The sequence below is a fragment of the Lotus japonicus genome, chromosome 1, assembly GCF_012489685.1.
Source record: "Lotus japonicus ecotype B-129 chromosome 1, LjGifu_v1.2".
Lineage (NCBI taxonomy): Eukaryota > Viridiplantae > Streptophyta > Magnoliopsida > Fabales > Fabaceae > Lotus > Lotus japonicus.
The window spans coordinates 31,892,295-31,916,686 of NC_080041.1; the positions used below are offsets into that span (position 1 = coordinate 31,892,295).

Consider the following 24,392-nt stretch of genomic DNA (forward strand, 5'->3'; position numbering starts at 1 on the left):
GCAAGGAAATTAAGACATAAGATCTTAAGATAAGATCCATCCCTCAAACACTAGAGATACTCTAAATACAAAATCAGTATTTAGGGCAACACAAACGCAGTGTTGGTGTCTAAAAAAGGGACCTATGCACCTACTTATCTATTTGACCCTTTTGACCAATTGTAGGAGGGTTGCTTGATTCATGTTATTTCATTGGTAATCACATCTTACGATTTATGACTATAGCTTTCTATTTGTTTGTTACTTAACTTGATCATAACCTTTCCTATTTTATTTTTTTCCATGTTTGCTATAAAGATGTGATTGGTATCCTAACTATTATTGGAAATGAAAGGGAGATGAACGTGGTTGCGGTGTGACTAAGATATTTAATGTCATCAAGTTGGATTTTTTTTGGAAATTATACATAATAATATTATCCTAGCTATTTCTGTAAAACAACATTTATTGATTAACTTATTAATATTTATTTCGTGCAGAGTCAAGCTTAACTTGCCTTCTAGGGTATTTATCCAGAACAACTGAGCAAGCACATGTCTTCACATGATGATTTTGAGATTGTAGTGGTAGCAATATTTGGAGTCAAAATAAAGGAGTTTTTAAGGTATGAGTTCTTTTTATATCATGTTAATAAAAATCGTATCCAACATGCATGTATATCTTGATTACCGATTTGGAAAATTTATAAATTTTGGCTTGAAATACATAAAAGAAAGAAGAAATACAAGCACAAGGTGTGCAACACAGCTAAAACAAGAAATACAAGTACAAGGTGTGCAACATAGCTAAAACAAACAACATTCATAATTCCACCAACTAAATTTATAAATTTGTCCCTCGAAAGTCGAAATTGTGACTCGCATCACATTCTTCATAAAATGCATGGTCCATCACAAGCCTAGCAGAATAACAATGATAATTTTTGAAAATATACAATCCAAAGCAATTTCTACAATTGAAAAATTCAACTCAATCTTACAAACACATTGTAAGTAACTAATAACTATAATAGCCACCCAGATGAAAACACAATTTTCTTAAACTGATTTCCTATGTCTGAATTATTTTCACAAAAACCTTGTGTAGTCCTCCAAGATTCACGATGATCAAACAAAGCTAATAGCATATGAGCACAACCAGTGTATCTAACACCTATTTTATATTGATTTCCTTTGATCGAAAAGACTGAAACTAAACTCTATAAACATATCATAGAAAAATAAGTGCTTTCCATATCTATTCTTTGGAACTTTCATTTTATGTTTTCTCTATTCTTTTCCACATCTTCCTCCCTTTAATATTTTCAATTTAGTAAAATCCAAGTTTTTCTTTTACTTTTTCCTTTGTCATAGAGGATGAAATGTGAAATTTTACATTGACAAGTTATTGTTTAGGTTTTTTCTCTTCCACGTACAAATAAAATTTAATGCTAGAAACCTTAAAACATGATCATATTCGACATCATTTTGTATCAATGTACACAAGTAACTGAAGCCAGTTCAAACAGAGTCAAAAGATGCTTCATACTTGTCCGTGACTTGACACCCAACATTTACACAATGAAGCTATACAAAGCAAGTAAGAATTACGTACATAAACCGAAAGTTATTGATTTCCTTTTCTATTACGTGAGTTCTCTTTTTCATTTTTTGCTTCCTATTGACCTTTTCTTCACATTTCTCTCCTCATTTCATTTATTTTTTTATTTCCGCAATTCGCTTATGTTCAAGTCAGAAATTCATTAATGACGACCAAGAAGTGGTTGAACATCATTTTTTACATCATTTCATATTAATTATCTTGAAAATATTATCATATTTTATAATTCTTATTGTTCATATCATGTATGGTATTTGCTACACACGTATAAACACGCAGGTTATAGTTTTATCCATTTATATAAATGCATGATATTAAAATCATTAGTTTTTTTTGAGTTCTTTCTCTTTCTGGGTGAAATGAAACAATAATATAAATTTAAAAAAATTCCCCATGAAATGTACGCATAAAATTAGCTAGAAAATCTTCGTCCCTCATAGTCATGCACGTTTGACATAATTAATTTTCTCTTTTTTTTTTAGTTCTTGTATATAAATAAAATAATTAAATTTTGGAAAGTATTTTTATATTTTTCTTATGTAAATTAAGGAAACTACAACATGTATGTTTATATGTGTTTGTAGCAAATTAACATGCATGATATGAACAATATGAATTAGAAAACATTAGAATATTTTCAAGTTATATAATATGAAACATGTGTTTCCAGTGAGGCCTCGCAGCTCCATTCACATAAAAAATGATGTTCGACCGCTTCTTGGCCATAATTGGTGATTTTATGACCTGAACATAAACGAGTTTCAAAAAGAAAGAAAGGAATAATAAACTAAGAGAGAAATTAAAGATGCAAATAAAAACAAAGGATGCAACAAAAGAGAGTAGGATCAGAGATAATATAAGAGGAAAATACTCATTTTTGGTTTATGTTATTCACATATACTTTGTATAGTTTCATTGTCTAAATTTTGGGTGCATGTCAGGTTTCAAGCAAGTATGAAGCATCTTCTGTATATATTTGAACTGGTTTCAGTTACTTGCATTCATTGATACAAAATGATGATAAATACCATCAGATTTTCATGTTTATAAAATAGGATCTTATGTGTGCACAGAAAAGATAAGCTGAAATGATTACTTCACAACGTAAAATTTCACATTTGATCCCAAAGGAAAAAGAAAAAATATTAAACTTGATTTTTACCAACAACAATATTAAAAGGAGAATGATGCATAAAAGGATAGAGGACACAACAAATGAGTGTTAACTGAGAGAATATAAGTGGAAAGCTCTGAATTCACAGTTAAGCAACTCTTATATGCTTTGTAGAGTTGCACTATGTAAATTTAGGGTGTCTTTATCAGACACAGACACGTACAAAACACCTTCTAACTCACTTTAAATCTTATTCGGATACTTCTGTTCATTAGACCAAATCCCAACGAAGGCTATCAAGGTTTTTAGGCTTCGGGCATTGAATTTTCTGTATAAATGGTAGAGAAAAACCCAAAAAAATTACTTGAAATATAAACTTTCAAATTTTTCCTTCGGGCCAAACGTAAAAGGAAAAAAAAAAACTTGCTTTTCACCAGTAACAATATTACACTAGAAAATATGAGACTGTCTATATTGGCTTGAAGTACATAGAAGAAACAGGAAATACAAGCACAAGATGTGCAACATAAGTGAAGAAAAAAGAACATGTATAAATCAACCAACTAAATTCATAAATTTGGTGAATTGTAGAATCCAAAGCAATTTCTACAATTGAAAAACCCAACTCAATCTTGCAAACAATTTTACAAACACCTCGTAAGCAACTCAAATATCCACTCGGATCAAACACAATTTTCTTAAACTGATTTCCTATGTCTGAATTATTCATAAACACCTTGTGCACACCTCCAATGGGGCTGTCCAAAAACACTGAACCGACTCAAACCACAAATTTTTTGATGAATTGGGCAATTTGGTTTGCAGGTACTTCAGGTGGAAAAACTTGGTTCTTAGTGGTTTAGACTGGTCGATTTTGGTTTAGGCTCCAGCCCGACCGAACAAGGTCTGACGGGGAAAGAAAGCCTACGCCCAATCATTCTAACGCTAATCTCCAGACCATATAAATACTATAGCCTTCAACCATCATCCTCTCAAACCCAACCCTAGCCACCGCCCCACAACTTCTCCTCTCTTCTCATCGAGCCCGGAGCCACTGCCGCCACTTCTCCTCAACGGAAAGAGCCTCCACAACTACTTATCCAGGACAAACCTCATTATCTTCCACCACCACTTATCCTCGAGCCACCACCGCCACTTCCCACGGTGAGAAGTGGTGGTGGTGGCTCGAGGATAAGTGGTGGTGGTGGTATATTGTGAGGTTTGTCGAGGAAAAGTGGTTGTGGAAGCTCGTTCCGTTGAGGTGAAGTTGTGGTGGTTGCTCCGGGCTCAACGAGAAGAAAGGAGAAGTTGTGGGGCAACAACTAGAGTTGAGTTTGAGAGGCTGATGGCTGAAGGCTAGAGTATTCATATGGTCTGGAGATTAGAGTTAGAAGGAATGGGATTGAGCTTATCTCCCCCCCCTCAGACTTAGTTTGGTTGGGCTACAGCCTAAACCAAAATCGTCCGGTCTAAACCACCAATAACCGAGTTTTTCCATCCGAACCACCAACAAACTAATCCGCATGGTTCACCCAAAAATCACAATTTGAGCATAAATTGTCGGCCCGGTTCTTTTGAAATGCCCTAAGAGTTGGAGTCAAGGGAGAATAATAAATCTTAAATAATCTTATATATTTAACATTATATTTCTAGGTTTAATCGCTATCTGAATTAGTAATGAGTACATTGCTGATTATTTTAATTGTATATTTGTTTTTGAATATTTTGGTAATTTATTATTGATCAATAAATTATAGGGTTAAGCATCATATTAGTCCATGTGTTTGTGTCGCCGTCTGGCCTAGGTCCCTTCCCGGAAAAATTATTGAAAAAGCTCCTTCTTTTTGTAAATCATTTGGAGCAGGTCCTCGCCGGAGATTGGAGCTCCGGTGAGTGATGTTTTGGATTGCTGACTGGGCCAAATTAGCTGACATGATTTTTTTAAAAAATTAAAAATAAATTACATGTCAGATTTATTAATCCAATTAACTAAAATTACCTTAAATTAATCAACAAAATCAAATTCCCCAAATAAAAAATTAATCCACCGTCTTCATCCCCAATTTCCCTAGAATTAGGGTTGGATCCATCCTATACCTATTGCTTCTTCTTCTCCAATTTCCTCTCCATCCTCTCTTCTTCACCACCCCAACCCCAACAACCACCACCACCAACCACTAGCCAACGCCCATCACCACCTATACCAACCCCAACCTCTACCCCCAGCCCACTAATCCAAATTCATCTCCCTTCCTCAAACCCATCACCCAACCCCACAATCTCCCCCAACCTAGCACAAACAACAACCTGGAACCAATAGCACAGCAACAAAACCTCATCACTGATTCCATAAACCCCAAACCATACCCAGAAAAAAAAATTCAACTTTGGCTCGTACCCAATTTTCTAGCAGCCTACGACAACCCAGAGAAGAAGAAGCATATAGAAAAAAAAATTCCCCGACCTCACCCACAACCACCGCGGAATTTCCGCCATAGCCCACAACCACCATGACCTCCTCGGCTCTCTCCCTTCGTTTCACCCAACCTTCCCCAGAAACCCCATACAAAATCGCAGAAAAGATGAAGAGGCTGAAAATAGAGGTGCGAGAAGGAGAGCGATTCTAGAATGATTTTTAGGTTCTGGGATGATTCTCGGAGTTTGGCTGTTTCTCCCATGGTGGTGGCTTAGGTTTCAGTTTGGTTGGAAGAAGAAGATTATGAGCATGCTGGGATTTTGGTGATGGTGGATTTCACTGAAATATATGAGAGATTGATTAGGATTATTTTTACACTTCCTCTTTGTTTTTAATTTTCTGGAAACCAAGAGGCTAGGATGAGCAACAACATTTCATCATCACTATGAAGAATCAGATTTGAGAAATGTTGTTTTTTTTTTTCAAAGTAAATCTGATAATGACCAAAGCAATTTTTTTTTTGTAAATTTTGGTTTTTAATTAATAATTTTGATTACAAATTAAAAGAGGAGAGGAGAAGAAGAACTCAGATTTAATTTGGGGATGATTGGAAATTTGGGTTGATTTGAGGAATTGGGTTAATTAATTTAAGGTTATCTTAATAATATATAAAGCCCATCCACCAAAGTGGGTCATATTGTAACTTAAATGACACATGTTTTTCTCTTATTGGTTGTTACTTTCCAAATGTTTGAATTTGATTAGTCCATATTGATGCATTATGATTGGTCCATTTTGATGACTCAATAAATAAAGAAATTAAAAAAATTAAATCACCTAAAAATTAGTCCCAAATCTGTTACCAAAACTGTTTAACGCAAATCACATCAAAAATCAGATATTTTGCTTCCCTCAATTTTCTCTTCCAAATTCACGGTACTCAGCCTCCTTCTTCGCTCCCAACCCGATTCAGAAAATGCGATCACCATTGCCTCCGAACTCTACTTGGAGCTCCTCTTATTTTCTCCCCTCTTGCAAAGGTTCGAAATTTCTGTTCCATGATTGCTAGGTTATTCAGAAAACTCTGACGACTATGGCTGTAGAAAAGGTAAGCGGTTCCATGATGACTATGCTCTTTCTTCATTGTTTTCTTCCCAAGTTTTCATCTTTATTGAATTGGGTTTTGATTTTCCGTTTTTTTTTTGTGTGTTATGATATACAGAGGTTCAAAAGAAAGATTTATTTTGCCTTAACCTATTTCTATTGTTGATCGATTTTGGAGTTTGACTCTTAATTTGTCTTTGGTTCTTCAGAGGGTTTAAGATGTGGTACCTGATTACAAGGTGGTTGTTAATGAAAGATTTTGTATCCACAGTAGGTTTTGCATGACAAAGGAGTAGATGCTCTGATGATGACCATCTCTTTCTATTTAGCTTTTAGGGGAATTACTGTTTAACTCAAGTATGTTTAGAGTATTGCTTTCACAAGATATCATGATTTTTTAGAGGTATACTGATATATCTTTTTCCTAGCAATTTCTTTATTAACAATTTTTTGTTTTGAATGTTAATTATTTGGTTTCATTTTGTGGGCATGTAGAATACAAATTAAGAGACGGTGAAAGCAAGGTATAAGTTCTCTTTCATCATGTGTTGTGAATTAGAGTTTGCTTTGATTAGTTAAGAAGGCTTTCAATTTATTGCCTTTGTGGATGTTATAAGAAATTAGCTGAAGCAATTTAGTTCTGAGACAATTCATAAGTAGAATTATATCTACTTCATATTCTTTTACTTATTTTACTAAGGGTAAGTCTATGTTAGTCTAGCATATACACTCTTGTGAAGTACTTCAACTTTTATGCCATCTCTAGTCTCAAGGGTTAGATAGCAAATCTAGAATCTGAGAATCAAGTTTCTTGTCATTTGGTGTCTAGAAGAGTTACTGCAGATAACATGACTTCTCAAATCAAGGTGGACCACCCTAAGCTTTCCTTGATGTTATTTCGTTATGTGATAGATATCTTTTACGATGATGGAGAACTCTGATAATAGAAATCATAAAGAGGAAGAAAGGCGTGCAAGAAAGGTACTTCCAACTTACTCATATTAGTTCTGCAAGAATTTTAAGGGCGTATAGTTGGTAAGTTAATACTAGTATTTAGCCCGTTGTCCCGTGCGATGCACGGGGAATTTTAATTCAAATCAACTGCTAAATTGTGATCATTGAGTATAGCTGAGTATATAAATATATATATATATATACAATAATATAATGATGTTTTTATTGATCGTAATTATTTTATATTATTGTTTTTACATATCAAGTTCAGTCTGGACATTAACTCGATAGCTTTCCAATATTAATTGTGGTTCAGGTGTGACAAAGATCACCGGGTTGCTGTTAAGAGATCTCAAGCGAAAGACATACATTTTCCTTGCATATTAGTTCCTAAAGGAGGAGAGAAAACATGTTTGATAAATATGAGTGAGATAAAAAAATCAAACTTGACATAAATTTTAGATTCTATACACACCATTTTCACAATATAAATTACCTGCGTCTTCATGAGTTTTTGTTTTTTTTTTCTTGAAGAAGAGAAAATAATCATAGATGACATGAAGAAAAGATATGAATCAAGCATGGGCATGAAGAATACATCTACTAACACATGGACATCTCAGTTTCTAGATCACAAAGGCCTAAATACGCACAACAATATCATGAATATTAAAATGAGAGTGTTTAATGTATTGATAATACTTGAATTAGAAAAGATCATATAATATGGGTTATATATCAAGTAATAATCTCAATTACATTGTGAAGATAGCTATGACAGATGAAACAAAGATCTTATTACACAGTATGAAATAGTACCAAACATTAGAGTGGGAAATGAGGAAAATCATACCGCTAATTCAAGTAAATCTTTTGGAAAACTTCCCTGAAGACAATGTTCTTTGTAGCATCTTGGTCATTAGTGTCTTCATTACATATTAATATCTTGAGTCCAGACCGACTTTGAACTCTGGAAATAGCAACATACAATTGGCCATGAGAGAAAACTGACTTTGGTAGATAGACACCGACTTGAGCTAATGATTGTCCTTGACTTTTGTTTATAGTCATCGCAAAAGATACAATCAAAGGAAATTGTCTTCTCTGAAACTTAATTGGCATGCTTTCATCAGATGGCATCAAATTCATCCTAGAAATGTAAACAATCTTTCCATTGTGTGTGCCAGAAAGAACAATTGCACCAATCACATTTGGTCCAAGATAGTCAACAATAAGTCTCGTACCATTGCACATACCAGTAGAAATGTCAAGATTTCGCATGAGCATAACAGGTGCACCTTTTTTAAGAACTAATTTGTGATCAGGAATTCCAGAACATCTAATACCATTTAAAAACTCTGTTGTTAACCAATCAGCTTCAATACCAATATCATCATTCACCCTCCAGACTGAATCAGAGCTAAGGTAAGTTGTTTCATCCCCAGGAAATAGTGACAATGCATATTGGTTAATTGAATCAACAGCATCCAGAGTTGGAGCAAGTATTGCCTTGTCACAGTAGTATTTGTTACAACCAACATTTTGAAGAATGTCGGGGTACATAAAATGGACAATATCTGCAATAGGGTTGGAAGATTGATGGATTAAAAAATCATTAGGAATTTTAATATCAGACTCACCATCATTATAATCACCCAAATTACCATCACCAACATCTAAAACCCACTTTGCAAAATCTTTAATTACTGCATTGTCTCGGGAGGTTGAGTTGTTCATCAACCTCATGTTCTCAGTTAAAGTTAGAACCTTGCAAAATCTCCATAGCCTGGATGAGTTAATGGTTGACATAACTATCTCTGCTCACCTTCCTTTGGGAATCACAGGTAGAATCTGTCTAAAATCACCACCTAAAACAACAACCTTTCCACCAAATGGTTTTTCAGAACCACCTTCAATTTTGAACCTCATAATATCCCTAAAAGTCCTATCTAAAGCCTCAAAAGCATAACGACTAACCATTGGTGCCTCATCCCAAATGATTAGGCTAGCAAGTTGTAACAATTCAGCTTTTGGACTTCCTAGTGGTATACCGCAACAGGAATCCTCATTTAAAGAAAGAGGAATAGAAAATAATGAATGTACCGTTCGGCCACCTGGGAGTAAAAGAGATGCTATTCCACTTGATGCTACATTGAGTATAATCTTTTTCTCTGACCTAAGTTTATATGTCAGTGTCTTCCATAGAAAAGTTTTGCCTGTTCCTCCATATCCATATACAAAGAAAAAACCACCATTTGCAACATTGACAACATTCATAATTTCCTCATAAACTTTTGACTGACCTGCGTTTAATCTGAGAAAGCATTCATCATGTAACCGACTCATCTCTACGACATCAAAGTTGAGTTCATTGAGTAGCAATATATTGCCGTACTCATTTATTGTGGTTGATTTAACACAGGGCATGCCAGAGTAATCCTTAAGAGACTTCCCATTAACCATCAAAATTTTCTCCATCTCCATTAAACAAAGGTCCTTAAGCTGGTGTTCTTCAATAACCAAATCTATAGCAAAATAAATGATCCAATGAATATAAATATCAATATATTCTATATTTAATTGATTAAATGAGATTTGGATGAAGTGTACCTGGTTTGTGATGAGTTTTTCGCAGATCGTACTGAATTCCGTCAGCAAGTTCATGCCAAGTTTTATTCCAGACATTCAAAGGATTACTTAGTGTGTTTCCAAGTAAGTATGAAACAAATAAGTTCCTGACAATTGCACCAGATGAAAGTGTCGCTACATTATGTATGGCATCAATGAATTCACGATCATCTTTTAACAAACCCATTGCATCACATGTATCTCGGAAGGTATCATAGGTATGATTATTGTGTGTCCTCAATTCTTCATAACTTGAACAACCACGTTGAGAAGTCAATAGAAGTCGCATGTAGTACAATTCACCACATCCTGGAGCAACAAAGTTCATTCTACCAATAGAAAATCCTTGTTGCCTTGGTTGCCATTCTTTCTTTTTTTCATCAAGTACCAATGCTGATGGAAAATCCGCATATGTTAAACCCAACCCATCGGGATATTTAGCATTTGCTGCCATCCAACCAGTGAACATGCTATTTTTCAATTTGTTTCTCTGAAGAACATTCTTAATAGATTGTTGTTCCCTAAATAAGACGACTTGTTTTTTAGGCAAGTGGTAGATGAGTCTTTTGACAGGTGGCCACTTGGCATGGATTTCAAATGAATATAACCTCCATAAAGCTTCACATGGTGAAAGATATCTGCAATCATAATATTGTTTAATCTCATCCAAATCTTCAATCTTATCCTTCCCCGTTGGTTGAGCAGATATTGACATTGTAACCTGTCAACTCCTTTGTTAATGTATTTAAATAAGTATTTGATGGAGTTAGATTTGTTACTCAATGTTGATATGTGCACGGTATTTCATCAACAATTTTGGATTATAGGGAACAACAAATCTATTATCCAACGGAACACCTTTCCTAATGGTTGTGACTTTAGTATCTCTCCTTCTATATATTGGATAACCATCAGCATCAAAAGATGTTGTTGATGTAAAGGGTTTTGGGAAGAATTTAGAGCATTTGCCATTCTTCATGCAAGGAGAATTTCTGTTGCTCAACCCACATGGACCATGTACCATATAGTTTGATACACACTCAAACAATTCAGGGAAGAGAAGAGGATCAGGTAATTCAGCACAAATAACCGAATCGATCATATTGGGAGACTGCAACTTATTTTCCACACTAAGCCACAAAAGAATATGGGCATGCGACAATCCTCTTTTTTGAAACTCAATGGTATATGTTCCTAAAATTAGTACCATGACCATAACAAATGATTTATTTGTTGCTTATAGAGTTGTAAAATATAAATTTAAAATTGACTACAATATAACTAAAACATAAAACGTACCTGCTACAGCTTTGCCAAAGAAGTAACCATTCTTTAGATCAACAATGAACTGATTTAATTTCATATTGAAAACACGACAGGCTATATCTGGTCGATCTGAAGCAGTTAATCCACATGCAAAAACATGGCGGTCAATTTCAGGCCATTTAGGATTACATGTCATTGTCAAGAACAAATCAGGATAGCCATATTTTCTGCAAATAGCCATGGCATCTTGACAATTTTCGAACGTGAACCGCTTACCACTCTTGAAAGATGCGGGGAGGTAGACCTTAGATCCAACAGTTGATAAATTGGTATCACCACGATTCATTGCTTCCTCGATTCCTTCGAAGAAGTGTCTCCTGATAGTTGATTGATTGTTACGGATATAGTACAATCTCTGAGACTCAATCATTGAATAGCAATCAACAACAAACTGTTGGAATAATCTTCTAGAAAGGAATATTCTCTTGCACTCAAATTGCCTTTCAAAAAGTCTGTAAACTACCCATTCACGCAATGAAATGTGATCACGTCTAGGATCTGTATTCACATTATGTAGGCTTAAATAAGTTTTTGGTCCCTAACCTTTACCATATGTATGGTTTTCGTCCCTTGCCGAAGCAAAGGTGGGCTTTAGTCCCTAACCTTTGCCAAAAGGTTTGGTTTTCATCCCTCCGGAGCTCTTGGTCAACGCCGGAGCTCCAGTGGCCCATGTGGCATCGCCACGTCAGCTTGGGATTTATTTTTCTTTTAAATTAAAAAAACTAATTAATTAAAAAAATTATTGAAAATTCTAAAAATAAAAAACTTAATTTATTTAACTTCAATTCTTAATCAAATCTTTAATTTTAGTCCTAAATTTTTTAACTTCAATCCCTAATCAAATCTTCATGATCTTCATAACTCTAATCCTCAGAAAATAAAACTCAAATCTTTATAATAGTGCATCAAATTTGATACTTTGTAGTGTAAAGATAAAGCAAATGCTTGCAATCTCCCAGCCCCAGTTGAAATCAAATGCTGGAAAACAATAAAGTGGCACAAATAGGTTGCCCAAACCAGAACAAGAACTGTTACAGCAAGAAAAGAAAAGAAAGAATCCACAAAAATGAAAATAAGAATTTGCATACCACCACCCAGGAAGGGGAACAACAATGCAATTTGCATTCTACTGTGATGCAATTGCAAAGAAGAACAAGACATAACCAAAGAATCAGAAGCATGAACAATAACAAGAACCCAAAATGAAAATAAGAATTTGGAACAGAGAAACAGAACCCAAAGAAGCCATCGCATATCAATAACAAGAACACCAAAAATGAAAATAAGAATCACAAACCCACTCCCGACCCACCCACCACCAGTCCACCATCATCGACTTGTTCATCACCAACCCTGAACTCAATCCACCTCCATCACCTACCTCTCCCCATGCCAGCCCCCAGATTCCACTCCCAACCCAAAACCCCCACCACCACCACCCAGAACCCACGCCACCACCAACCCAGAACCCCCCACAAACCCCAGATCCAAACCCCAAAGCCCAAACCCATAAATCATACAAAATCGAAGAAAAAGAAGGGAAGAAGGTGGGTCGTGTTTGAAGTCTGAACCCAGGAAAACCTTAGGTCCCCATAATCAGATTGAGGAAAAAGTAGATTGACACCCACCACTGGTTGCAAGCCCCAACACTCCTTCCTCTTCACGGCACCAATCACATGAAGCCCACCACTCCTACTTCAATTCGTGACTATCACCACCAAGAGGTCCATTCTTCTTGTCCAATTCGTGAATTTCGTTGTCCATTTCTTCTTCAAACTTATTAGCTTTTTTGTAATCAAAATTAAAGATTTGATTAGGGATTGAAGTTAAATAAATTAAGATTTTTATTTTTTAGAATTTTAAACAATTTCTTTTTTTTAATTAATTAGTTTTTTTAATTTAAAAGAAAAATAAATTCAACGTCATCTCATTAAACTGACGTGGTGATGCCACATGGGCCACCGGAGCTCCGGCGTTGACCCAGAGCTCCGGAGGGATGAAAACCAAACCTTTTGGCAAAGGTTAGGGACTAAAGCCCACCTTTGCTCCGGCAAGGGACGAAAACCATACATATGGTAAAGGTTAGGGACCAAAAACTTATTTAAGCCCATTATGTAAATTTGCAAAATCAATATCATCTGAGAAACCTTTTTCACCATGTGGGAACAAAAGTGGGTATTGTAATGGAAGGAAGGATGAGTGGTTCTCGTAAATCCTCTGCATACGACCATTCTTTGTTCGTAGAATAATATCTCGCCCACAATCAAAACTATCAAAATCACCAACTATTAAGGCTGCAACTTCATCTACACTTGGCAGATTATAAGTATTTGGATCAACGGAGACGTTCCGAAATAACCTCAACGCAATATTCTCAGTATTTCCTTCTTCAACATAGTCACAAACTCGTCTAAACACCTTGGCTAAACGATTGAACTCATCAACCATTTTAATCAAATCAGAAACCAATTCAGGATCAATACTACTATCTCCAATACCACTCTTGCCGTAAGTAAGTTAGAATTAATACTGTAAAGTTGTTTACATATAAACAAAGGGATTTTATATGAGTTGAAGAAAATCCAATACCTGAAATGGTGCAATCTATTTTGCAGTTCATTTTCAGTATCATATATATACAGTTGAGCAAACTTAGGCAAATGACCTTCTTCTGGAAGCAAACTTCCAATACAATGGTAATTCTGACCGCTGATAATGAATTGAGGAGGACCGTGACCATCATTCATATTGGTCACAACTTTACCTCCAATTGAGGTGAAAGCAAACATACTATTGTACGATCTAATGTTATCAAGGAAATTTCTACTCCTTGGTTCATTCTTAGTAAGCAACTTCAACAATAATTCAGGTGACTCCTTTAAATAAGGAATAGATATTTTGCCTTTAGCACAACAAATAGAAAAGTCAGGATCAAGAGGTGATTTACTCTTTTCAGCTCGTTCTAGTTCCCATAGTGTTGCTCCACAATACTTACAAATCATATTTATATCACCAAGGTCATTATATGCTGCAATAGTAAATCAATTTGTATCATGAAATAGTTACGGTGTGTTTATTGATTTAAGAAAAAAAAATACTTACTTTGTTTTTCAATTTCAATCAAATTGAAATTGGAGAGGAGGTTGTTTGGAGCATCCATATCAGTAGATGGCTTACATATGGATCCTGTTGAGAAAAAAAAATCCATATGAAAAAACAATACCATATTAAGGTAGTGTTTGGCCCAACTTGTGTATAGTTTAAAAGTTACTTAAAAGTAAAAATTATGCCAAACAAATATTTGAAAAAAGTTCTTAACATAAAAGTTACTTATTTTTTATGAAGGAAAACTTAAAAAAAGTTCTGAAATTAAAAGTTTAGTTGAGTAACTTTTATCTTAAAAGTTACTTTTTTTTTGAACAATCGCTCTTCAACCACCCCATCTACCATTTGTATACCGTGCCTCTACTGCCATTTTTAGTTTCCATTGAAATAGAATTTTTGGGTTGCAAGTCTGGGACCACCCTTTTAATTGATTCTCAACGCACCCATTTCGCTGCCTAACTTTTTGTTTGATCCCCATATGAAAAATATTTGATTTTGAAATTAAAGTTTCATTTTTTGAAAATGGGTTGTGTTCTTGCAATTTTGTTGCCGGTGGAGTTGGATCTTGAAAAAGTAACTAATAGTCACTTCTCTGTGAAGGGGGCAAAAGGGTTTGAATCAGTTTTTAAGGGATTCAAATAGCTGTGAATATGTTTCACATTGTTTACCTTTGTTAAGTTAGATGTTTTACTTAATTAAGTTGTGATGCTCTCTTTCCACAACTCGAATTTTCTGTTTTGGAGGGTTGTCTATTTCTTTTGAATAATTTTTGTTTCCAGATTTTGTAAAATATATAAGATCCATATGTACTTGGTTTGATATTTTCCATCTTGTGTTCCTGTACTGGTTTGATACGCATTTCAGTAGTTAAAAAACTACCTAGTTCCTAAAAAAATATGACAAACATGTTTTTTACTTTTTATTTAAGCTCTTATTTTCAACTTTTACTTTTAAGTACGTTTTAATCTACAAAAAAGCTGGTCCAAACACTACCTAAGTAGAATTTATTTTGACGGTTTTGGTTGGCAACTATAAAAGAAAGATAAATAAATTAATCTATAAGGAATCAATATTTGTGAAACAAAATCATATGGTCATACAATTAAAGTTGTGTAATGTAATGACTATTACCTGTATGTACATCTGAATTGATTTGAGGTGAGTTATATGTGGAGCTTTCACTTGGTAGAGTCCAACTTGACACTAAGAAAAAAAACTCAAGAATATTATAATTAATTAAATTATTTAAATATGTATTTTGATTATAAATATTGACCCAAAAAAAGATTGTATAATTTTTTTAGCACTTACTCTTTTCTGTCCTCCTTCTTTTAGGACGTGGGATATAAGGTTTTTTGGGAGCACATCCACGTTTGTACTTTTTTGGAGTATTTTCTAAAATATTTAAACATGAAATATATATAATAATTAAAATTGTACAATTTATGATGAAAAAAATAGTGAATAGTCTGCATTAAGATAAAATAGATGACTAAATACCTGTTATGGTTTGTGATTTGTCATTTGCTGATAAACGAATCTTGTTAGAGATATCTGTATTTCATAAAAAATCGAACCATTTTATTTAAACAATATGTAATTAATCCTAATCTCCAATAATATGAAAAAAATGCTAACATTGACTAATAATGAAAAAATGCTACAATCTGGATAATAACAATCAGGATGATAAACATTAGTCTATGAATTTCAAAAATTATTTGTTTTAGTTATAATAATTAGAAGAATGGGGCAAAGAATTAATATTTGAAATCTTTCTACAGGAACTATATTTGATAATATGACTGGTAATATCACTAAACTCTTACAATTGAGTTTTAAAAAAGATGGTGGAACTACAACCATCTCTCTAAACGGTTAGAGTTAACTAATTAATTTTTCTTTTACAAATTATTTTGAATAATAGAGAGGTACTTAGTCATACAAAAATAACTTAAGGAAAATTTTATTTTTCGTTGTAAGTTAGCTTAAGTGGTATGAGTTGGGACATATATGTAGGGGAGGTCCAGAGAACAATTCCTAGTACATTTCTTCATCCATTAAAAAGTGGCTATTAACAAAGAGGGAAAAAATAATTTACTTAAGTCACTACTATTTATTAAAATTAATCATAATTTAATAAATGATAATAAAATATGTACAAAAAGTCATAATTTAATAAGATAATTAGGCACCTTGCAGAGGAGGAGACATGTCTTCGGTTCTGGTAGTGATCCGTGTGTAACTAAAAATGATATGGGTCATTGAGAACTTGAGACTTGGGTGCATGCATTATATAGATGATGCTCCAGCAAATGTTGGGAATAAGAAGATAGAAAACAATATGTGAGACAATGATTGAAGTAATAAGTGTGTGAGGCATGACAGTATAATGAATAAAGAAGTTTGGACCAAAACAAATTAGTTAATAAAAAAATAGAGTAGATATGCATTAAATGAATTGCATGACTGGCAAAGTACTTGTAACCGGCTGGACACTGTAGCGTGCGAGGGATACTGACCGGCATCATTATCACCTTTTCAATCTAATCTATCTCAACTTGTGAATTGCCTTCTGAGTTCAAAGCTGGTGTACAAATTGGTAAAGAACCTTCCACACATGTCATTAACATTGAATGCATTCACCTCATGCATTAAATGCACCTTCCTCATTCTCATTTAACTCATATTATTTGACAGCATGATCTAAGGGAAAGAAATACATTAATATACTACATGAGTACTTGCTTATTTACAATCTGTGGTATTTCAACAGTATCCACCATCACCTATCTATAGACCAGCATCATTATCACCTTTCAATCCAATATATCTCAACTTTTGAATTGCATTATCAGTTCAAAGCTGGTGCAGAAAATGGTAAAGAACCTTTCACACATGTCATTAGCATTGAATGCATTCACCTCATGCATTAAATGCACCTTCCTCATTATCATTCAACTGAAATAATTTCACAACACAATCTAAGGGAAAGCAATAGATTAGTACTATATGAGTAGATGCATATTTTCAATCTGTGTTATATCAACAGTATCCGCCAGCAAGAGGCTCATCTTCAAAAAATATTGTTGATATACATACACTCAAGAGCTATGGATTGAGTTCAGTTTTTGATTGATTGAGAATTTTGTAGATGTGTTGACCAAATGATGTAGATGATAATCTAAACATGATATATGTGGTCTAAACACTTTCAATAATATGTGCTCTTAAAAATTTTACACAAAGTTTTGGTGAAACTTGAAAGCACTAAATTAACTGTGCATACTATAAGTCATTGGTGACTATAAAATATCACCCACAAAATGAAGAAATATATGTCAGACTATAATTTCATTTATAATGAAAATGAAGCCAATCCTTAACCTTGATTAACAACAAAATGTTCAACATATCCCACGTCACAAAACTTGCTAAAAATTGAAATATGAACATATTGAGGATTGTCTATGGAAATCACTTAAAGTAGACTATTGTACACATTACTTAATAAAACAAACAAACAACCTTAGAATTCAAAAGTAAAAGGGACATAAGTAAGGACTATGGATTAAACCAGAACTAAAATTACACAACATAAACATCAACTGAGTAATTGGGAAAATCAGAATGCTCCCACAGTTCAATCCTGTGTACTCGACCGCTACTGCCATTCCTAATGTAATCAGTCCTATAGAAGTCGCAGCACCCTCCAGCTATCTCGCCAGTCATCCCACCATTGGTAGGCGCATTTTGATTTGCAATGTGTGGAGGATGCCATGTAATGTGCCATTGTGTAATTGATTCATCTGGAAGCTGAACATTTATCACTGGAGGAAGGTCAGCGAAATAGCTTTGTTGGATACAACTTGAAATAATCTACAAAAAAGCACTCAACAAAATTAATATAGACAAAATTAATAAAAGGAGTGCAAAATCTATAACCTCATTACACAAATCATAGATTCATTGTGATATATGTGTTCAGAAGTAATATTGGATTTCCATATCTTCTCCATCCATGGGGCTGGTTCAACTTCTTCATCAGACTCATCATCTGATGAATCATCAACATCATCATTGTCTTGTGGATTAACAATGATCAGATTTAAGGGCGGCAGCCTTCGAGGATCAATATTGTAATGAATCTCCCTGCTAAATGCGTCATATATTTGTATATAGAATTTACACTGGCCAGAATAGATAAAGTGCACCGTCATAGTTGTTTGAATTTCGTGAAGAAAGCGCAACCGAAAAAGACCAGCCCCAATTCTATAGTCGCCTTGGTTGTAATAGTAAGCGACGTTAAAGGTGTTACCAATTGGGTCTTCCAACTGAACAACATCATTGATTTCATTACCAAAATGTTGTTCAAACTGCCTGGGGACAACAAAATAGGTCTGTACATGTAACAAATAATGCCATGAATATCAGTTCAGGTCTAGAATGGTAAATTTATGAGGATGCATGAGAAAATTGACATATCAAAACTATGATACCGTTTCGGGATAAAAAGATTTGATGAAAATTCTTGGATTGGTGTGGGGATTTCGCAGACGAAGAGCATACATTGCTTCCAAAGTACAATGTCAAGCTGAAAAACTGACATCAACAATCAGTGGTAGTACATAGGTAAAACAAAATTATAAAGAAAGTGACAACATAAAATTTTAAACAATCACATATAACTCTATACAAAACCAGTTCAAGAGAGAATAGAAGGACCATGCATATGGAATTATTGAACATGGTGATAAGTTGTATGCAATGGTAAAAACTTATGTGCATGGAAATTAAAGGAGTGGTGACATACTTGATACATTGAATGTGGAAAAGGATTCAGATTTCCAGTTTATTAAAATCACAGGTTAGGTTGGTGACATGGCATGAGGGTGGAAGAATAGTCTTGATTACTTCATATGGAAAAGAATGAAACTATGCTCTCTCAACTTGTGTATCGTTTACTGATGAAATTAGAAATAGAAGTAGAACAATGAAAACATAACAATGAAAGCAATGATTAGAGGAACCAGAACAATATTAGGAAAGCATGAGGAATACATTTGAAGTTGTCTAAACCCCTAAAAACATACAACATTCTCTTACTACGAAAAAATTAAAATAACAAACAACACAAATATCTCACTTATAGAGCAACCTTATTCTGCCCTGCCATATATCTATCCCTCCAAAACCTCTCCAAAAAGAGTTGACAGACAGAGAAATTGTACCAATTCATACTACTGAATTTAAACTAAGAGGATATAGAAAAGCAACATATCACAGGGTCTCATGCATGTGGGGGACGAACACTCCAACAACATGTATGGTAAAAGTTTATACAATCACACTGATCATCAGATTTTATTGCGTGTAATTTGTTGAAGGATTACATAGAAGTATTATGATGAACTGTGCAAACATGTTTATGGCTAAAAAAAAAATGCCAAAACTAATGAGAACACTGGCAATAAATGAATGACTAAAATAAATTATGTAGCATTGAAGATCTATCTATATCAGGCTTCAAATTGAATTTCAGATCAAAATAAAGAAGTAAAATGAACAGTACATGTGGACACAGAGTACGGGGAGTTTCAAGGTTGAAGAAGAAACAGGGAGAACCTTCAAAAAATATAGTTCTATTCAGAGTATTTGACAAAAACTTACCTAAGATGATCGAATGAGGAAAAGGTGTGATTCTGAATATGAAACGTTGAGCCTGATCAATGGCTTCTCATGAATGCGTGTCATATTTTCACTACTGAAAGACCTTTTTATTATTAAAAAATTTGGTATAAGTTGAAAAAATCAATAACAGTAATCAGTTTTTATTTGGCAAACTTAGGAAAAGAATATTAACCCAAATTAGAGATATATTTTAAAATACTTGATGAAGAGTAATTGATTTGCTATAAATTATTTAATTTAATATTTAGTCAATCCAAGCTAATTTGTAAATAGTAGCTTTTAAATTCACATCAAAGTCGACACCTTAAAAAAAATTTAATCTTTTATCAAATCAAATTAAATAAGTAAAAATCAGGTAGAACTTGTTTTTATTTATATATATTTTAACGTGAAGTCACCCTTAAGGGAATTATTTAAATCTGAGATAAACTACACCAAAGAGTAAGGAATGAATTTTTTTTAGTAATATATCTACTTTCATGGTACTCTAAAATATTTTCCACCTTCAAGATAACACAAAATAACATAATCTTCATTACATAGAGATAAGAGGAAACCAATCATACAACAACACAACAATACAGGGACTCTTGCTAGTCTACTTGATTACATGTTAAAGAACAAAAAAAAAACATGATGAACTTGAAGAACATATTGTTGTGGGTTCACAAAATACACTAAGAAGAGTCCTAGTAAATTAAACATGACATAATATTAAAATAGACATCAACTAAAGGAACAAAGGATCTCATGCAGAGAGATCAAAAACTTCCCACACCTCTATCTCATCAGAATTCTCAACAGATTTAACCTCAATTTCCTCCTCCACTATGGTTAAATCAATAAACTCTTTAGATGTAACTTCAATGTTCTTCTCCATCTTGGTTATGTCAGTAGCATCAACTGATTGTGAGATAGTACCAAGTTGAGTGGGTGAAATTTCAAGGTCTTCATTATCATGTGTAAGATCAATAATTTCAGCAGATTTCAGCTTTTGATCAATATCATTTTCAGTTTTGATCTTTGCAGCAAGCTTTATAGTAGTCTTAGTGGAAACTGGACTCTTCCTCACTGCAACATCAATCTCAGCCTTCCTAGAACAGTTGACATAAATTTTCACTCCAGAGGCTTGAGGTGAAGCACTGATTCCATACTTTTCATCAATTCTCTTTTGCAAAGCAGCATCAATAGCATCAAGATCATCACCAAGCTTATAAGCAAATGTATCAAATTCTGGTTCAAGCCTCCTCTTCAAAGAACGATGGCTAGAAGTAGTGGCTGAATTCTGTCCAATAATTGCTGATGGATTTTCAACCACTTTATGCATGACAGAAGCATCCTTAGACTTTAAATATCCAACATCTTTTTCTTGAACTTTGATATTGACATCCACATTCTCTAATTGACTAAATGGCGGAGCAAACTTCGCCTAATGTGAGGGAATAAAAGAATTAGTAGACAAATATATAAAATACCAAAACATATTATTGGTACTTAATGTAGGCATTTATTATACCTTCAAGGGGGTGGTGAATAACTTCTCAGAAGTGAACTTTTTAATTATTTGCCCATCATCATATATATTGAGCACCTCATATATTTCTTTACGATTGTAAGTCATCCCAAAACCAACACGAATTTTGAATAATAGGTCTTTCCCAACCAATTTATCCTCAAGTTGAGCCAGGATACCCCAAAGAGGATTTGGCCTTAAAAAGAGAATAGAAAGTTCATTATATAAACTAGCAGATATAAGGTCATTGAAAATATGTTTGACATGAAGACATAACTTAAAATGTAATAACCTCTTGTGACTTCATTACTTCTTCACATGGTATGTTGATAAGCTTCATAGCCTCATGATGATTGAGAACAAACACAGTACTATCAAGTCCATCATCCACTTCAACTTTGAATGAATACCTATTAATAACAACATACAATATTATGAATTAAAATTACTCATGCCTAATGTAAGTAATATCAGTTAGTTTATAAGAGTTTACACTATCAAAAGATAAAAAAAAATTCAGATGATGCAGTGGCAATTGCTGACCTATGAATAAATTTTTCAATTCTTCGAAAGCACCTGTTACATCTAAAAAAACCATCACCACGTTCTAGTTCAGTATAGCAGCGGCAGGATGGATAGTACCATGGAGTATCCTTCAGCAAACTCACAATGCAAGCATGGACAACACATGTACCCTTCTGAAATTGAGATCAATCAATTTCTTTTTACATATCAATAGAAAGAAAATTTGAAACACATTATACCAACATGGATTTACCTCTTTGCTTAGGAGAATTTGAGGGATTGTCTTCTTGGGATGGAAGTCAAGCATATCAGCATAAATAGTCACATTATCATCAACTTTGGTAATATACTCCACAGGTAATTTCAAGTCAATACCATCAAATCTACATATAAAAAAGATTCAGCATGGGTAGACACTCCATAATTATATCTCAAAGAACAAAATATTTAAGTCACTAAGTGATATATGTATAAGGTAAAATAATACAGTACCTAGCTAAGAGCACATTTTCTTCTTGAAAATTGTGATTGATAAGGATCTTGGTCACATAAGGAACACCATGTATACGAACCTCACCTACAAATGATCTTTACATTGTCAGAAATAAGAATGGTAAGATTAGCAAACAAAATAAGATTAGAAAAATTGATTACCATTATTACTACTGACTTCAACACAACGAAGGCCAAGAACAGGTCTAGTAACCCAATAAAAACATAGATACTCAGTAAGATTGTCAACTATATCACCAACCAATACACAAGTAGTCATGCCACTATATAAACAAAAAAGGATGACATCAATCCAAAGACTGAAATATGTTATAAAGAGAAAATATTTATAAATAGGGCTTTACTGTAAAAGAACATACGTTTTGTCCAGTAGTTGAACCTCCATTGTTTTGTATATCCTTTTGTCCTTAATCAGAAGTTTTTCAGAGGAAGCAGCAGTTAAAATGCCAATGACATCTAGAGATGGCAAATGTGAGACAGTAAAATAGCACTGTTAGTACACACTGATAAATAGAAAGATGAATTAGGGAAATAGAAACTTGTAAGGTAATTTGAAGAATTACCAACTAAATATCCAAAGGTATTTCCATAGTTTTTGATATGATCCATGTGGAAAAAATCCCATCCATTCAGAGGAATATCATGATCCACAACAGGAAATATTTTGGTGTATGATTGGAAGAATAGCCTGTAAACACAATTTGTGTAACGTTTGGCGCCAAGGTTATCAAGTATCCTAAAGAAAGATATTTGGTACACCCTTCCTTCAAAAATCTTAGGGAGGCCAGTGACAGACTTGCAAACAGACGCTTCAAATTTCACACCCTGAAATTTATTTTGAGTTAGAAAGATGGAAATCAGTTAGTAAATTTTGTGAAATTAAATAGAATAGTGTTGTTTCTTATCAGGTCAATTAAGATAAGTGATAACTTGTTTTGAAGTAGATAAGTGATAACTTGTTTTGAAAGTAGATAAGTGATAGATTAAAAGAGTATATTAGGGAGAAAATGTCTTTCAAAATACAGATTTCACATAACAATTTTTTTCATAACATATTAGGTGTTAAATTTGAGTGATAATTATATGAAGCTTCATTTTACCTCTTGATCAATGAGAACCATGTCCATTCCTGAAGAAGACAGAGGGAGCATATGTTCAGGGACATTCCAAAGGGATATCACGCGAGCTCTGAACTTCCATGGATAAATTTTGTTTGAAGTTGGATGAACTTTGCCAACGTTTAAGAGAGCAGCTTGGTTCATGGTTTTTGACTGGGAGTGGAATTTCTTTCACAAAAGTTTCGCTTATAGAAACGGTGGTGGGGTTATGCTTTGCCATTCCTTATATAGACCAATGAATCTAATATTTTATTCATAATTTTTCACCTAAAGTACAAAGTAGCCATGCTCTCGGTACACAAAAATTCATGGAAACGGTGATAGAAGTGACAAACCATTATGAACAAAATCTTAGAATCCAAAAAGATTTTGTGTACATCTGTTAAGTAAGGGCTAAAAAGATGGTGATATAAAAAAGATTTGACAACTAATCTCAACCACTAACTGTTTCATATTTGAAAATGCAATCAGTCATACAGATTTTTATTTTATCACTTCTGAAATTGATCTAGTTAATAGATTTGGCCACTAAATATTAAGTTCTCTAATTTCTTTACGGTGGTATGAGGAAAGTTTGGAAATCAATGGAAAAAAAATGTATAAAATAATTACAAAATTGAATACAAAAATTTATGCACGGTTGTACGCAAACTTCTTAATTATAGTATAAACGCAATGTGAATAACCACTATAATGGTTGAAATCTAATGAAGGTATATATTCAACTACATTACTTAACCAACAATTTTAGTACATACCAATTGAGGTGTTTCTTAATACGTTAAT

General features: G+C 33.7%; 5 protein-coding genes across 7 annotated transcripts; all 5 read right to left on the bottom strand.

Annotated features, from left to right (window-relative positions):
* Positions 1-8,042: 8,042 nt before the first annotated feature.
* Positions 8,043-8,996, bottom strand: LOC130732928 (uncharacterized). Its single transcript, XM_057584953.1, has one exon. It carries the CDS (start codon positions 8,994-8,996, stop codon positions 8,043-8,045), a length of 954 nt encoding a protein of 317 aa, XP_057440936.1.
* Positions 8,936-12,927, bottom strand: LOC130734412 (uncharacterized). The gene is made up of 2 exons (XM_057586805.1): positions 9,798-12,927; positions 8,936-9,712 (listed from the first exon to the last, which is right to left on the bottom strand). The coding sequence occupies exons 1-2, from the start codon at positions 10,528-10,530 to the stop codon at positions 9,009-9,011; spliced, it is 1,437 nt and encodes a 478-aa protein (XP_057442788.1). The 5' UTR covers positions 10,531-12,927; the 3' UTR covers positions 8,936-9,008.
* Positions 12,928-13,238: 311 nt separating this feature from the next.
* Positions 13,239-16,460, bottom strand: LOC130732938 (uncharacterized). The gene is made up of 7 exons (XM_057584965.1): positions 16,442-16,460; positions 15,747-15,800; positions 15,558-15,641; positions 15,378-15,449; positions 14,244-14,327; positions 13,731-14,169; positions 13,239-13,641 (listed from the first exon to the last, which is right to left on the bottom strand). The coding sequence occupies exons 1-7, from the start codon at positions 16,458-16,460 to the stop codon at positions 13,239-13,241; spliced, it is 1,155 nt and encodes a 384-aa protein (XP_057440948.1).
* Positions 16,461-17,626: 1,166 nt separating this feature from the next.
* LOC130731794 (uncharacterized) lies at positions 17,627-20,006 on the bottom strand. Of its 3 annotated transcripts, none has more exons than XM_057584012.1 (4): positions 19,917-20,006; positions 18,746-18,848; positions 18,192-18,646; positions 17,627-18,062 (listed from the first exon to the last, which is right to left on the bottom strand). In XM_057584012.1, the coding sequence occupies exons 2-4, from the start codon at positions 18,815-18,817 to the stop codon at positions 17,975-17,977; spliced, it is 615 nt and encodes a 204-aa protein (XP_057439995.1). In that variant the 5' UTR covers positions 18,818-18,848; positions 19,917-20,006; the 3' UTR covers positions 17,627-17,974. The 3 variants fall into 3 exon arrangements, with proteins under 3 accessions (XP_057439995.1, XP_057439994.1, XP_057439996.1); XM_057584011.1 differs by having other exon boundaries at positions 18,746-18,840; positions 19,917-19,989; XM_057584013.1 differs by having other exon boundaries at positions 17,627-18,076; positions 18,746-18,840; positions 19,917-19,989.
* Positions 20,007-22,612: 2,606 nt separating this feature from the next.
* LOC130732949 (uncharacterized) lies at positions 22,613-23,905 on the bottom strand. The gene is made up of 4 exons (XM_057584977.1): positions 23,589-23,905; positions 23,052-23,313; positions 22,848-22,944; positions 22,613-22,751 (listed from the first exon to the last, which is right to left on the bottom strand). Exons 1-4 carry the CDS (start codon positions 23,748-23,750, stop codon positions 22,613-22,615), a joined length of 660 nt encoding a protein of 219 aa, XP_057440960.1. The 5' UTR covers positions 23,751-23,905.
* Between the last annotated feature and the right edge of the window lie 487 nt (positions 23,906-24,392).

What these genes read in the sequence shown, in the direction of transcription:
- LOC130732928 (XM_057584953.1), bottom strand. Translation starts at nt 8,996, where the DNA reads ATGTCAACCATTAACTCATCCAGGCTATGGAGATTTTGCAAGGTTCTA.
- LOC130731794 (XM_057584012.1), bottom strand. Translation starts at nt 18,817, where the DNA reads ATGTATGCTCTTCGTCTGCGAAATCCCCACACCAATCCAAGAATTTTC. An exon ending in AATCTTTTTATCCCGAAACG is followed by an intron (nt 18,647 to 18,745) that starts GTATCATAGTTT and finishes TTACATGTACAG; the next exon opens with ACCTATTTTGTTGTCCCCAG. An exon ending in TCTATGATTTGTGTAATGAG is followed by an intron (nt 18,063 to 18,191) that starts GTTATAGATTTT and finishes ATAAATGTTCAG; the next exon opens with CTTCCAGATGAATCAATTAC.
- LOC130732938 (XM_057584965.1), bottom strand. An exon ending in CAAATCACAAACCATAACAG is followed by an intron (nt 15,642 to 15,746) that starts GTATTTAGTCAT and finishes TAAATATTTTAG; the next exon opens with AAAATACTCCAAAAAAGTAC. An exon ending in AATAGATTGCACCATTTCAG is followed by an intron (nt 13,642 to 13,730) that starts GTATTGGATTTT and finishes TTACGGCAAGAG; the next exon opens with TGGTATTGGAGATAGTAGTA.
- LOC130732949 (XM_057584977.1), bottom strand. Translation starts at nt 23,750, where the DNA reads ATGAACCAAGCTGCTCTCTTAAACGTTGGCAAAGTTCATCCAACTTCA. An exon ending in TGGTTCTCATTGATCAAGAG is followed by an intron (nt 23,314 to 23,588) that starts GTAAAATGAAGC and finishes AATAAATTTCAG; the next exon opens with GGTGTGAAATTTGAAGCGTC. An exon ending in GTTCAACTACTGGACAAAAC is followed by an intron (nt 22,752 to 22,847) that starts GTATGTTCTTTT and finishes TTGTTTATATAG; the next exon opens with TGGCATGACTACTTGTGTAT.
- LOC130734412 (XM_057586805.1), bottom strand. Translation starts at nt 10,530, where the DNA reads ATGTCAATATCTGCTCAACCAACGGGGAAGGATAAGATTGAAGATTTG. An exon ending in AAAAACTCATCACAAACCAG is followed by an intron (nt 9,713 to 9,797) that starts GTACACTTCATC and finishes ATTTTGCTATAG; the next exon opens with ATTTGGTTATTGAAGAACAC.